Source organism: Bipolaris sorokiniana (genome assembly GCF_000338995.1).
Source record: "Bipolaris sorokiniana ND90Pr unplaced genomic scaffold COCSAscaffold_1, whole genome shotgun sequence".
NCBI lineage: Eukaryota > Fungi > Ascomycota > Dothideomycetes > Pleosporales > Pleosporaceae > Bipolaris > Bipolaris sorokiniana.
In genome coordinates, this window is record NW_006911895.1 from 968,029 (window position 1) to 980,326 (window position 12,298).

Sequence of the window (12,298 nt, forward strand, 5' to 3'; positions counted from 1 at the left end):
GGGTTACACCGATAGCTGTGCGTTCATGTTATCTTTTCCACATGATGATCGACGGTGCGTTGTTGCGGTTTTCCGAGAGTATCTTGCAAAGCCCACCGTTTACCTATACGTCTGCTGTCTAATTGCGTCTCTCATGAACCCGCCCCTCGCCTTCGGCCTATCCATTATTATAAGGACATCCCACAATATTCTCCTGGATTTCCTATCAACAAAAGCGTTTACTGCCTTAATGCACGTACCTCATCGTACGTAGACTTGCACTAGATCACCCTCTGCGGATCACTGGGTGTGACTTTGGAGTTGGTTTCGAGCCGTCAACCGACACACGTGAGCACGTGGTGCATATACCTGAGCTTCATAGGCCCTTCTTGTTTCTCTGTCCTGTACAGTACTAGTATCATACTATCAAAAATGGAGCCCTTGCAGTGTGCAATTAGCTCTTCCACAAAAATCTTCCTTCATATCCTTCTATGCTTCCAATGTGATGTTTCCAGTGACATGCCAGTCCTCGTCAGTAATTTGATTCCTATGATTATGGACGGACCTCGCCTCTTGTAGCGGCACAACATGCCAAATGCTGAATCTAGTCACTGCTCACGTGCGATGTCGCTGAGCCGCGGGGTGGGGCAAGGATGGAGGGGCAGAAGCGCGAACGACGGCCATCGGCGAGCTCCTGCGTGGACTCTCTGCAGCTGGAACGCGTCCCGAGATAAGACACAATTATGTCGACGCTGATTCGTTCGTCTGCTAGGTGATTTATGGACTACATTACCCAACTGACTGCTTTTAGCTTTTGATATAGCCCGCCGAGGTAACTGTTTCTTGCAGGGCCATATTGTCCAACTTGCTCTCCGCTCGTTCCCCACATCGCCAGGACAGAGACCCTAGGCATTCCTGTCACTAGCTGGGCCAGTCTACGATTGATCTTGTGATACGCTTGGGTTTACTTGCTCCGTTCTACTTCTTCTTTTCTTTTTTTTCCTTCTCTCTCTCTCACTCTGTTTGTCTGTGCGCTTTGGCGTTTCTTCTTCCATTTTCCCCCTCTTCCCCTCTTCCTTTGCCACACACCCAGTGTAGCGTGGCAACCATGGCACCGGGAATCGTTACACCACAGCCTGCAGTGTCAAACGAGGCGACGAAGTCGCTTAATGAGGTTACCGCGGACTATGATGATACGCTTCGATTCTACCTGAATGGAACAAAAGTCGTACTGGACAGTGCGGACCCCGAAGTCACGCTGTTGGAGTATCTGAGGGGGGTTGGGTTGACGGGGACAAAATTGGGATGCGCGGAGGGCGGGTGTGGTGCATGCACAGTGGTATGTTTTGTTGGTCTTAAGAGAGGGGGGAGAGCCTACTCTAGAGATCTTTCAAGATTTCGGGAAGCCGGTGCCAGCAGTAATCAAGAAAGCTAACAGTTTGCTAGGTTGTGTCACAGTTTAACCCAACCACGAAGAAGATATATCACGCCTCCGTAAACGCATGCCTTGCACCTCTCGTCAGTGTAGACGGCAAACACGTAATAACCGTCGAAGGAATTGGAAATGTAAAGCGACCACATCCAGCGCAGGAACGGATAGCAAAGGGCAATGGCAGCCAGTGTGGTTTCTGCACACCGGGTATCGTCATGTCCTTATACGCTCTACTTCGTAACAATGTTGAACCTACGGAGCTCGAGGTGGAAGAGGCTTTCGACGGTAACCTCTGCAGGTGTACAGGATACCGACCAATATTGGACGCAGCACAAAGCTTCAGTGTACAGTCTGGATGCGGAAAGGCAAAAGCGAATGGCGGTGGTGGATGTTGTATGGAGAAGGATGGTGCAAATGGTGGAGGTTGCTGCCAGAAAAATGGAGCAGATGGAGAAGAGCGGCCGATCAAGAGGTTCACACCACCTGGATTCATCGAGTATAAGCCCGACACAGAATTGATCTTTCCTCCGCAATTACGGAAACACGAGTTCAAGCCGCTTGCATTCGGAAACAAGAAGAAGAGGTGGTTCCGGCCAACAACCCTACAGCAACTATTGGAAATCAAGGATGCCTATCCGTCAGCGAAGCTCATTGGCGGTTCGACCGAGACGCAGATAGAAATCAAGTTCAAGGGCATGAACTACAATGCGTCAGTGTTTGTTGGCGATATCCCAGAATTGCGCCAGTTCAAGTTGAATGACGACCACCTCGAGATTGGCGGAAACGTAGTCCTAACGGATCTTGAAGAGATTTGCAAAGAAGCTCTTGAACACTACGGACCAGCACGGGGTCAGCCTTTTGCAACCATCCTGAAGCAGATTCGGTATTTTGCTGGAAGGCAAATCAGAAACGTGGGTACGCCAGCGGGAAATTTGGCCACGGCAAGTCCCATTTCGGATCTCAATCCGGTATTTGTCGCTACGAATGCGACACTTGTTGCTAAAAGCCTCAAAGAGACAAAAGAGATACCCATGTCGACTTTCTTCAAGGGCTACAGACAAACCGCCCTGCCGCCCGATGCAGTTATTGCAGGCTTGAAGATCCCGATTGCAAAGGAGAAGAGTGAGTACATTCGCGCATACAAGCAGGCAAAAAGAAAGGATGATGATATCGCTATTGTGAATGCTGCGTTAAGAATCTCCCTGGACGAACAACATACGGTTGAGAGCGTGGATCTCGTTTACGGCGGCATGGCACCAACAACAACACACGCGCGCAAGGCAATGCAATTTCTTCAGGGCAAGAAATTCACAGAGCTCACGACTCTGGAGGGAGTCATGGATCAGCTTGAGCAGGACTTTGATCTACGGTTCGGTGTCCCGGGTGGTATGGCGACATACAGGAAGTCCTTGGCTCTCAGTTTCTTCTACAAGTTCTATCACGAGGTATTGGCTGAGCTTCATGCTGAAGAAGTCGCTGTTGATACCCAGGCCATTGGAGAGATTGAAAGAGATATCAGCAAGGGCAAGAGGGATGAAAAGGCTGCAGACGCGTACATTCAGAATGAGGTGGGTCAGTCAAAGAACCATGTTGCTGCAATGAAGCAGTGCACAGGTGAAGCACAGTATACAGACGATATTCCATTGCAAAGGAATGAGCTCTATGGATGTTTGGTGCTCTCGACCAAAGCACATGCGAAGCTGCTGTCGGTAGATGCAGAGGCTGCGCTAGAGTTGCCAGGTGTTGCTGCGTACGTCGACCACAGAGACCTGGCCTCGCCCGAAGCCAACTGGTGGGGAGCACCGGCTTGTGATGAGACATTCTTCGCGATTGATGAAGTCTTCACTGCAGGTCAGCCCATTGGTATGATCGTTGCCGACACAGCTAAGCATGCAGAGCAAGCCGCACGAGCAGTGAAAGTTGAGTACGAGGAGCTCCCGGCTATCTTCACGATCGAGGAAGCCATTGAACAGGAAAGCTTCTTCAATCATTTCCGTCACATCAAGAAGGGTGATACTGAGAAGGCGTTTGCTGAGGCTGATCATGTCTTCACTGGCGTCGCGCGTATGGGTGGTCAGGAGCATTTTTACCTCGAAACCCAGGCGTGTCTGGCTGTTCCAAAGCCTGAGGATGGCGAGATGGAAATCTTCAGCAGCACACAAAACCCTGCTGAGACTCAAGCCTATGTGTCCAAAGTGGTTGGTGTCGCTGCAAATAAGGTTGTCACTCGTGTCAAGCGCATGGGTGGTGGTTTTGGTGGCAAGGAGACACGCTCAATTCAGCTTGCTGGTATTGTGGCTTGTGCAGCGAACAAGGTCCGCAAGCCTGTACGCTGCATGCTTAATCGAGATGAGGACATTGCGACATCTGGACAACGCCATCCCTTCCTTGGTCGATGGAAAATTGGTGTCAACAAGGACGGCAAGATACAAGCCTTGGATGCAGATGTCATTTGCAATGGCGGCTGGAGTCAAGATCTCTCTGGCGCAGTTGTTGAGCGTTCACTTTCCCACATCGATGGTGTCTATTCGATACCCAATATCCACGTTCGCGGTCGTGTCGCAAAGACAAACACTGTCTCTAATACTGCTTTCCGTGGCTTTGGTGGTCCGCAGGGTATGTTCATTGCTGAGACATACATGGAAGAGATTGCCGATCACCTCAAGATTCCAGTCGAGCGACTAAGAGAGATCAATATGTACTCGCCCGAAACCAACATGGTCACACATTTCAACCAGGAGCTTAAGGATTGGTATGTGCCTCTGATGTACAAGCAAGTGCAGGAAGAATCCCTCTACGCACAGCGCCGTCAAGAAATTGAAGAGTGGAACAAAACACACAAATGGAATAAGCGCGGTCTTGCAATTATACCGACTAAATTTGGTATCTCGTTCACTGCACTTTTCCTGAACCAGGCCGGTGCACTTGTACACATCTACCATGATGGAAGTGTCCTCGTTGCGCATGGTGGTACGGAGATGGGACAAGGACTGCACACCAAGATGGTACAAATTGCTGCTCAGACGCTTGGTGTACCGCTTGAAGATGTGTTTATCAGCGAGACAGCCACAAACACTGTTGCAAACACTTCATCTACAGCAGCGTCAGCATCCTCTGATTTGAACGGATACGCGATTCACAATGCGTGTGTACAGCTGAATGAGCGCCTGGCTCCATTCAAGGAAAAGCTAGGACCCAAGGCGACGATGAAGGAGCTCGCTCACGCCGCGTATTTCGACCGTGTAAACCTCTCTGCTCAAGGCTTCTACAAGACACCGGACATTGGATATGTCTGGGGTGAGAACAAGGGACAAATGTTCTTCTACTTTACCCAGGGTGTCGCTGCTGCCGAAGTCGAAATCGATACATTGACCGGTGACTGGACATGTCGGCGCGCGGACATCAAAATGGACGTTGGTCGCTCTATCAACCCAGCTATTGACTACGGCCAGATCGAAGGTGCTTTCGTGCAGGGTCAAGGATTATTTACGACCGAGGAGTCTTTGTGGCTGAGGGGAACAGGCAATATTGCAACAAAGGGGCCGGGTAACTACAAGATCCCCGGATTTAGAGACATTCCGCAGGAGTTCAATGTCAGTTTGCTCAAAGATGTGAACTGGGAGAATCTGAGGACCATTCAGAGGAGTAGGGGTGTTGGTAAGTTCTCTTTTCTCTCTTCCATGATTCATACGTCCTCAAAAGCGGGATTGCTAATTGCGATGAACTACAGGCGAACCACCACTCTTCATGGGCAGCTGTGTCTTCTTTGCAATTCGTGATGCTCTCCGGTCTGCTCGCGCAGAGTTTGGCGAGACTTCTGTACTGCACCTCACTTCTCCTGCTACGCCTGAGCGCATTAGGATCAGCTGTGCCGATCCTATTTTGAAGCGCGCATGGGTGGAGCCTCAGGAGGGCGAGAAAAGCTTTTTCATTAGCATTTAGTAGTTTTTTGGTTGTTGGATCAATTTTGTGAAACTGGAATGTATGGTATGCGAAATTGCATCAATGGAGTCTTGATGAATACTTCACATAACGTAAATTTGGCCCCAAATGCACAAGTGCACGCACATGTAAAGGGTCCCCGGCATCGAGATCAGATTATCGATGTTGTGGAGTCAGGGCAAGGGTGACGGAAACGGAATGTAGATGAGATCGCGCTAATCGCAGCCGATCGCCCCGAAGCCGATCCCGCAAGACGAACCATCGTCATAACGCGAACATCAATTCGATGACGTCGTGGCGAGCTCGACGCGTTTAGCCCATGATGGCGCTGAAAGAGCAAAATTGTTCGTTTCAGCCCCTTATTTTTCGCATCTGCTGTTTAAAGTACCGAAGTACACCACCACTCCTAGGCACATGCTACGCTCTTTTCACTGCAGCATCAGCCTTCGTGTCGCATGCCGAACTACACGATTACTTTGTGCGCCACCCTACCTACAGCTTTCAAGCGTAATTTCTTCTCCTTTTGCCGCCATGCCTCCTAAGAGGAAGAGGTCTGCCATGGCGAGCACGCCGTCTTCTGTGGACAGTCCTGCGCTAGCCATGGATATATCACAAGTTCGCAAGACAGAAGTGCCTTTGCCACTGAATGTATCGAAGCTAGCGCGTCGCCAATCGTCTCGTGGTGTTAAAGCTGAAAAGATGGATCCTACTCTTAATCCAGAGATTCTCGATGGGGCCGCTGCGTTACGAGCATCTCCTGATGGACATGAAGACGCACCGGTAGACTCCATTCTGAAGCCTCCTGTTAGCGATGCGCCTGTAGCTTCTGTTACGAATAACAAGAGAAAGAAGGCTGGTGCACAGAAAGTCAAGGTCAAAGAGGAAGAGGAAGATACCAGTGTCAAAATGTCCAATGGCGTTGTTGACCCTGTGGCTGATGCTGGTGTCTCTGGTGACCCCGAGGATGCTGAAGGTGCAGAGGGTGAGGAGGGTGAGGAGGCAGAGTTCAAAGAGGCTTTGTCAAGACCTCCACCTGTCAACTCTTCATATCTTCCTCTTCCATGGAAAGGACGGTTAGGCTATGTATGTATTCTACAGATACTAATTGATATAAGCTAACAGATTTCCGTACAGGCCTGTCTCAATACGTACCTCCGAAGCTCGAATCCTCCTGTCTTCAGCTCCAGGACATGTCGTATTGCGAGTATCATCGAACATCGTCACCCTCTAAAGGACCCGTCTCAGCCGGAGCATGCCACCAAAAACCGCCCTGATAAGGATCAGCCAGCGGACATCGAGCGCGGTATGAAATATGTTGAAGATATAGGACTCGCCAATGCGCGAGATGTAAGCAAGATGGTGCGCTGGAACGACAAGTACGGCATCAAGTTTATGCGACTGAGCAGCGAGATGTTTCCCTTTGCGAGCCACGAGGAGTATGGCTACAAGCTTGAGCCATTCGCCGCTGACACACTTCAAGAAGTGGGCAAAGTTATTGCAGAGCTGGGCCATCGTGTAACTACACATCCAGGACAGTTCACTCAGCTGGGGTCGCCGCGAAAGCAGGTCATTGACAATGCTATGAGGGATCTTGAATATCACGATGAAATGCTTTCTCTCTTGAAGCTACCCGAACAACAAAATCGTGACGCTGTCATGATTCTGCATCTTGGAGGAGCCTATGGTGATAAGCCGGCTGCAATTGAGAGGTTCAAGGAGAACTACGCGAAGCTTCCTCAGAGCGTCAAGAATCGACTGGTGCTTGAGAACGACGACGTTGTCTGGTCGGTACATGAGCTACTCCCTCTATGTGAAGAGCTTAACATTCCATTCGTGCTGGACTATCATCATCACAACATCATTTTTGATGAGACACAGATCCGCGAGGGCACAAAGGATATCATGGAACTCTATCCGCGCATACTAAAGACATGGCAGAAGAAAGGTATCACACCCAAGATGCATTACTCGGAGCCTACGCCCGCAGCCATCACTCGCACTACACGAAGAAAGCATTCACCGCGTGTCATGACCTTGCCTCCTTGTCCAGATACCATGGACTTGATGATCGAGGCAAAGGACAAGGAACAGGCAGTGTTTGAGCTTATGCGGACTTTCAAACTTCCAGGGTTTGACACATTCAACGACATCCTACCTCACACACGACAGGATGAAAATAGACCATGGAAACCTAAGGCGAAGAAGGCTGCGACAAAGGGGAGAAAGAAGAAGACGGACAATCTTGAAGACTTGGACGTAAAGATTGAAGGTGCCGACGAAGAGGAGAAACCACCACCAGTGGTTTCTGAAGAGGAGGTAGGCATGGGAGGACCAGAGGGACGAGTGTACTGGCCTCCAGGAATGGAGGACTGGCTCAGACCCCCAAAACGCATCATCAAGAAGAAGGATGAGGGCGCGGCCACGCCCGCGAAGAAGAAGTGTAAGACGGCAGGTGATGCGGGGTCTGTAACGAGTGAGACTGCTCCACCTGAAGATATCAAGACGCCCGTGAAGACGGCGGCCAAGAAAGCCACCAGCCAGGCTAAGCGGGGTGTAGCAAAGTCTACCACTAACAAGAAGAAGACGGTCCCGAAATCAGCGCCAACACCGTCAGCGTCTGACGAGGACGACGAAGACGAGCTTAGCACACCTCCACTTAGCGACGTAGGCACAGACGAGGACGATGCTCCTGCCGTGCAGAAGCGGAACGCACGGCCTGCGCCGACACGGAACAAGTCTGCCAGGGCCACGGCTCGCATTAGCTACAAAGAGGAGGAGGCAGACGAGATAGGCCCGTAGCCTTGGGTAAAGCCAAACATCTAAGATGTATTACTGCCCGAAAACAATGCCAAAGGAAGTACATCATCAATAAGAATGAATACTCATTTTGGGTAATAGTGCTCCGTTGAGGGGGGGGGACGGAGGGAGGGATCGTAGACATTGGGGATGTCATGGATTATTGCTATTGGAAAATGACGAAGAAGGCGGACCATGTAATACGATTATTTCGTCCGAGAACGACGAAAAACGAGACCAAGAAAGGACATGTGATTGTGTGTGTGCGTGTGTGTGTGTGTGTGTGTGCGGTACTTTCAAATTTGGTGTCCAAGAAGAAAAACCTCCGAAATAAAGTGTTGCCCTGCTCAATCCTTCCCTTCCCGCTTCAGGCCGTTATGCCGTCCCATCATCCCTTCCCCCGCACACCCCTCTTTGGCCCTTAACCCACCACACACACACACCACTACGGACTCCCCTAAAACGCCCGCTTGTGTCCTCAGTCATGTGCGTATGTGAGTAAGTGTGAGAAAGTGTGTGTGTGTGTGTGTGTGTGTGTGTGTGTGTGTGTGCCTCCCATCTCCGTTCCTGACATTGAATTCATGCATCCAGTCATTCATCCCCACACCACACCCCCCACCCCCCTTTTCTTCCTTCCGTATCCTCTAAATGGCTTTTTGCAAAATCGTCACTAAACCCGCGCGTACCCTTATCTCTGTGTGCCATCTTTTTTTTTCACCTTCCATGCGTTCCGCGCGCGCGTGCCTGCGTGGGGGGGAGAGAGAGAGAGAAAGAGAGAAAGAGAGAGAAAGCAGGTGCTGGCTATCTAGGCACCTTCCCAACACAGGCAAGTTTCACTTGCGTGTGGAATGCGCTGGTGAACATGAGTTCGTTTGGCTGGGTCAGGGGCGCTGTGCTGGTGTCGATGCGAGGGGAGAGGCAGGGATAGGGAGAGGTGTGAGTGTAGGTTGGGATTTGGGGGCCTGCTGGCACTGCTGTCTGTGTCTTGCTGTTGGCTCCACAAGTGGTGGTGAGGTGTAAGGTATAGTCTGTATGTAGGTAGGTATGTACCGGAGGGGTGGGAATGCAAGAACGTCGCATGAAATGGGGTTTTACATTGCAAAAAAGGTAATTTCATTCGCAGCTAGGTGCATAATTGTTTTTTTTTGGCTTAATTGGGTTTCAAGTACATGTTTCTTTGCTTTAGTATTTTTTTTGGTATGATGGTAGTTGGTGTTGTTGTTGTTGTTGGACCTCCGCTCATCTATCTCACTTCCCCTCACTTTGCAACGGAGATGCACAGAATGCAGTGGCTTCAAGCCACCGACGCACACCACAAAATTCCAGAACTGCCATGGAAAAGCGTCCAGGCCGCTGTTGTGCCGCACTACCCGGTGCTTACCGCAGCATGCCGTGCATATTCCTACTTTTCCTTCTTCTTTATCGCGGATGTGCATCCCCCACGCTCGGATGGTGGATGGAAAAGGCGGGAGAAGGGTGTGGGAAGGGGACCGCGGCAGCGCGGCACTCGTACAAGCGGCTTTGCGATGGTGGCTTCTCACCTGCTGCAGTAGTGAATACATGAGTCGTTTGGGCGAGGAGAGGTGTGTGTAGGTATGTAGGGGAAGTGGAGGGACGGGCTACGGGATGTGTGCGTGCATTCGTGCGCGTACATAGAAGCAGAAAAGCGAGGTGTGGGTGAAGGGGGAGGGGGGAGGGGGCGCCGTTAGTTTGGCTGCCGAGTGTACCATACGAGAGAGAGACAAGTCAGTACAGTACAGGAGGTGTGAGCGGGTGAAGCAGGCACAATCACATTGCATAAAGGGAGCTATCGATTAAGCTATTGATGCAGATGTAGGATGATGCCGATGTAGGTGCGCGTAGAGTCGTGAGTGGCTGTGTTACTGTGTGTGGGGGGGTAATCGGCCTTCTCCCAGGACGTGTTCGGAGGACATGGTTGAAAGAGAGAAGGTCAGTAAGGCGTAATTTTGGGTGGCGTGCGAAAACAAGACCGTCTGGAAAGTTACTTTGATGGGTATGGGTTCAGGTACCAAGTTTTTCTTTCGTAAGAGTGTGAATGACGGGGTTGATGGAGGGTATGGCGACATGGTGACCGGGTAGAAGGATTTCATGGTGTTTGAGCAACAAGTCGCTTATCTGTGGGTATCACTATGGGGGTTTCTGGTAGGATTTGCTCGTATTCTGCTGTACATCCGTTAGTCAAACGTCATGGCATTCTCACGGTGTATTCTATTTTTTCGTCCGCCAATCACTGCCAGTTGAAGGACTTCCAGAAGTTTGGTCCTGGTGGGTGCAGGTCTCAAAGCCTACTTAGACTCTTTTGACAAGTTTGACAGCGTTCGCGCAGGGTCTCATGTGTGTGTCAGTCAGCCAGTCAAACCAGTCGATCAATCAGTGCTTGTCGTGTCATCATTGTCTCCGGGTTTCGTTCGAGACACCAAAAGTGACTGCTTGGACATTGTGGCCTAGAGTTAATATCAGAACTCGTCGATCATCGAGCGCACGGAGATCTAGGCCTCGTCTACGGTAGAGGTGCCTCTCTGTGTGCAGCAGGGCAGACAGCGGCTTGTAGCTTTCCACAAGCGGTTTACCTCCCGCGGCTACATGTCTGCACGTTATCTGCACAGCCTTGTACAAATTGAGCTTCATGCCCGTACCATGTATGTGGACTCTCGAATCGAACATTCGGTGCACTAGTGTTGCAAGCTATCCTGGAGTTACAAAATCGCGTCTAGAAAGGGATTGCATTGGCCGACGAGGTGTTGACGGGCTATGCTGGAGCGGCCGCGATCAGAGACAAGGGACCGTCCTAGTTGTTCGGGCGGAATGTTATTGCGCCGGTCGCCCGCCCAGAGGCCGTGACCATTTCCTTTGGCAACAAAATGTATGTGGGGACCTAAGGCTATCCTAAACAACAACAGGCGGTGTGGCGTGATCTCACAGCAATGGGTTTTACGGGCGTAAAAAAAGAAGGCTACGGCGGTTGGGGCGCAGACCAAGGATGGCAGGCTTCCAAGAGATTTGAGCCGCGCAAAGTAATGGCTGTCTGGAATGCCAGCCCCATTAGGACTACTACATCCGTTTGCGCTTGCAGCTCGGCTGACAACAACCGCGACTCTTGCACACAGCACACACATGTGTGTATACAGGTAGAGGTGAATGAACCGGTTGTTCTACCGAGCCTGCATATGTCTGTATGTAGGTCAAGTTGAGATGGGATGGTAAGGAGCAAGGACCACCACTGATAAGGATGGGCATGACAGTGAACCGCAAATATCTACGCGAGAGGTCTGAGCTTCAACCGCCTTGTTGCAAAACGGCAGGCCATAGCTCAACCATTTGGGGGTTTTTTTTTGCTGTTATCGGTGCCCGTTGAGAATGATGCCATTGGAATTCTCTTGGCTCGGTGACGGAGAAGATTCGGTCTCCAGATGACAGCACTTAAGATTAGAGGAGGTTGGAGGCCTGCTGTTGTCCTGCCCAGGATAGTACAGTAAGTATACGAGGAACGAAGAAGAGGGAATTACTATGCACTCGTCTTCCAGCAAATGAGCAACCAATTGGCAACTAGTAAACCATTTCTAAAAAAAAATACACTTTGCGTGGTCGAGTTGTGTGCTTGGCATCTTCGTTTTCCGAGTGGAAGGTATCTCCCAAGCAGTCTGTGCTCAATTTATCAGCTCGTATGACGACACGATTGCACGGACATGTTTGTTTCAACCCGAGTTGTGGTGACATCGTGTGCCCTGGCTGGGGGGTATTGGAGCTGCAAACGGCATCTTCACATGTTCCCTTTGTGCTGTCTTGTCTGCCGACTCATTGGGGGACGTTAGACTCGGAACAATATCGCCGCGAGTTAACACGACTAGTAGTACCTGACATCTCATATAGTACATAGGCCCATTTTCTCATATTGCGGAATTCTCCTTCTCCGGCTCAAATGCGAAAAGTCCGGATGCGTTGCCGAAAAGAGAGGCATACCAAGAGAGAAGCAATTTTTGGTCGGTGTTGTCGCGGAGAGACCGGACGTGTTGATGTCAAATTTGGCACTGGATGATTATGCGCCGGCGACGCGCCTTCACGTTATCTGCTATTTATTTATTTTTTTGCCACTGCGGCCATTGCATCACTCCAGCTAGCCAGACGATT

The 12,298-nt window shown here is 50.6% G+C and overlaps 2 protein-coding genes across 2 annotated transcripts; both read left to right on the forward strand.

Moving 5' to 3' along the window:
• The first annotated feature begins 829 nt into the window (after window positions 1-829).
• Window positions 830-5,446, forward strand: COCSADRAFT_105648 (uncharacterized protein). The gene is made up of 3 exons (XM_007696474.1): window positions 830-1,318; window positions 1,426-5,068; window positions 5,142-5,446. The coding sequence occupies exons 1-3, from the start codon at window positions 1,088-1,090 to the stop codon at window positions 5,351-5,353; spliced, it is 4,086 nt and encodes a 1,361-aa protein (XP_007694664.1). The 5' UTR covers window positions 830-1,087; the 3' UTR covers window positions 5,354-5,446.
• Window positions 5,447-5,884: 438 nt separating this feature from the next.
• COCSADRAFT_166291 (uncharacterized protein) lies at window positions 5,885-8,152 on the forward strand (the record flags this gene model as incomplete). The annotated part of the gene is made up of 2 exons (XM_007696475.1): window positions 5,885-6,436; window positions 6,488-8,152. 2 exons carry the CDS (start codon window positions 5,885-5,887, stop codon window positions 8,150-8,152), a joined length of 2,217 nt encoding a protein of 738 aa, XP_007694665.1.
• Window positions 8,153-12,298: the final 4,146 nt, after the last annotated feature.

Excerpts from the sequence above, each read along its gene's own strand:
- COCSADRAFT_105648 (XM_007696474.1), top strand. The coding sequence starts at position 1,088 with ATGGCACCGGGAATCGTTACACCACAGCCTGCAGTGTCAAACGAGGCG. Across the intron at positions 1,319-1,425 it reads GGTGTGGTGCATGCACAGTG|GTTGTGTCACAGTTTAACCC; the intron begins GTATGTTTTGTT and ends ACAGTTTGCTAG. Across the intron at positions 5,069-5,141 it reads TCAGAGGAGTAGGGGTGTTG|GCGAACCACCACTCTTCATG; the intron begins GTAAGTTCTCTT and ends GATGAACTACAG.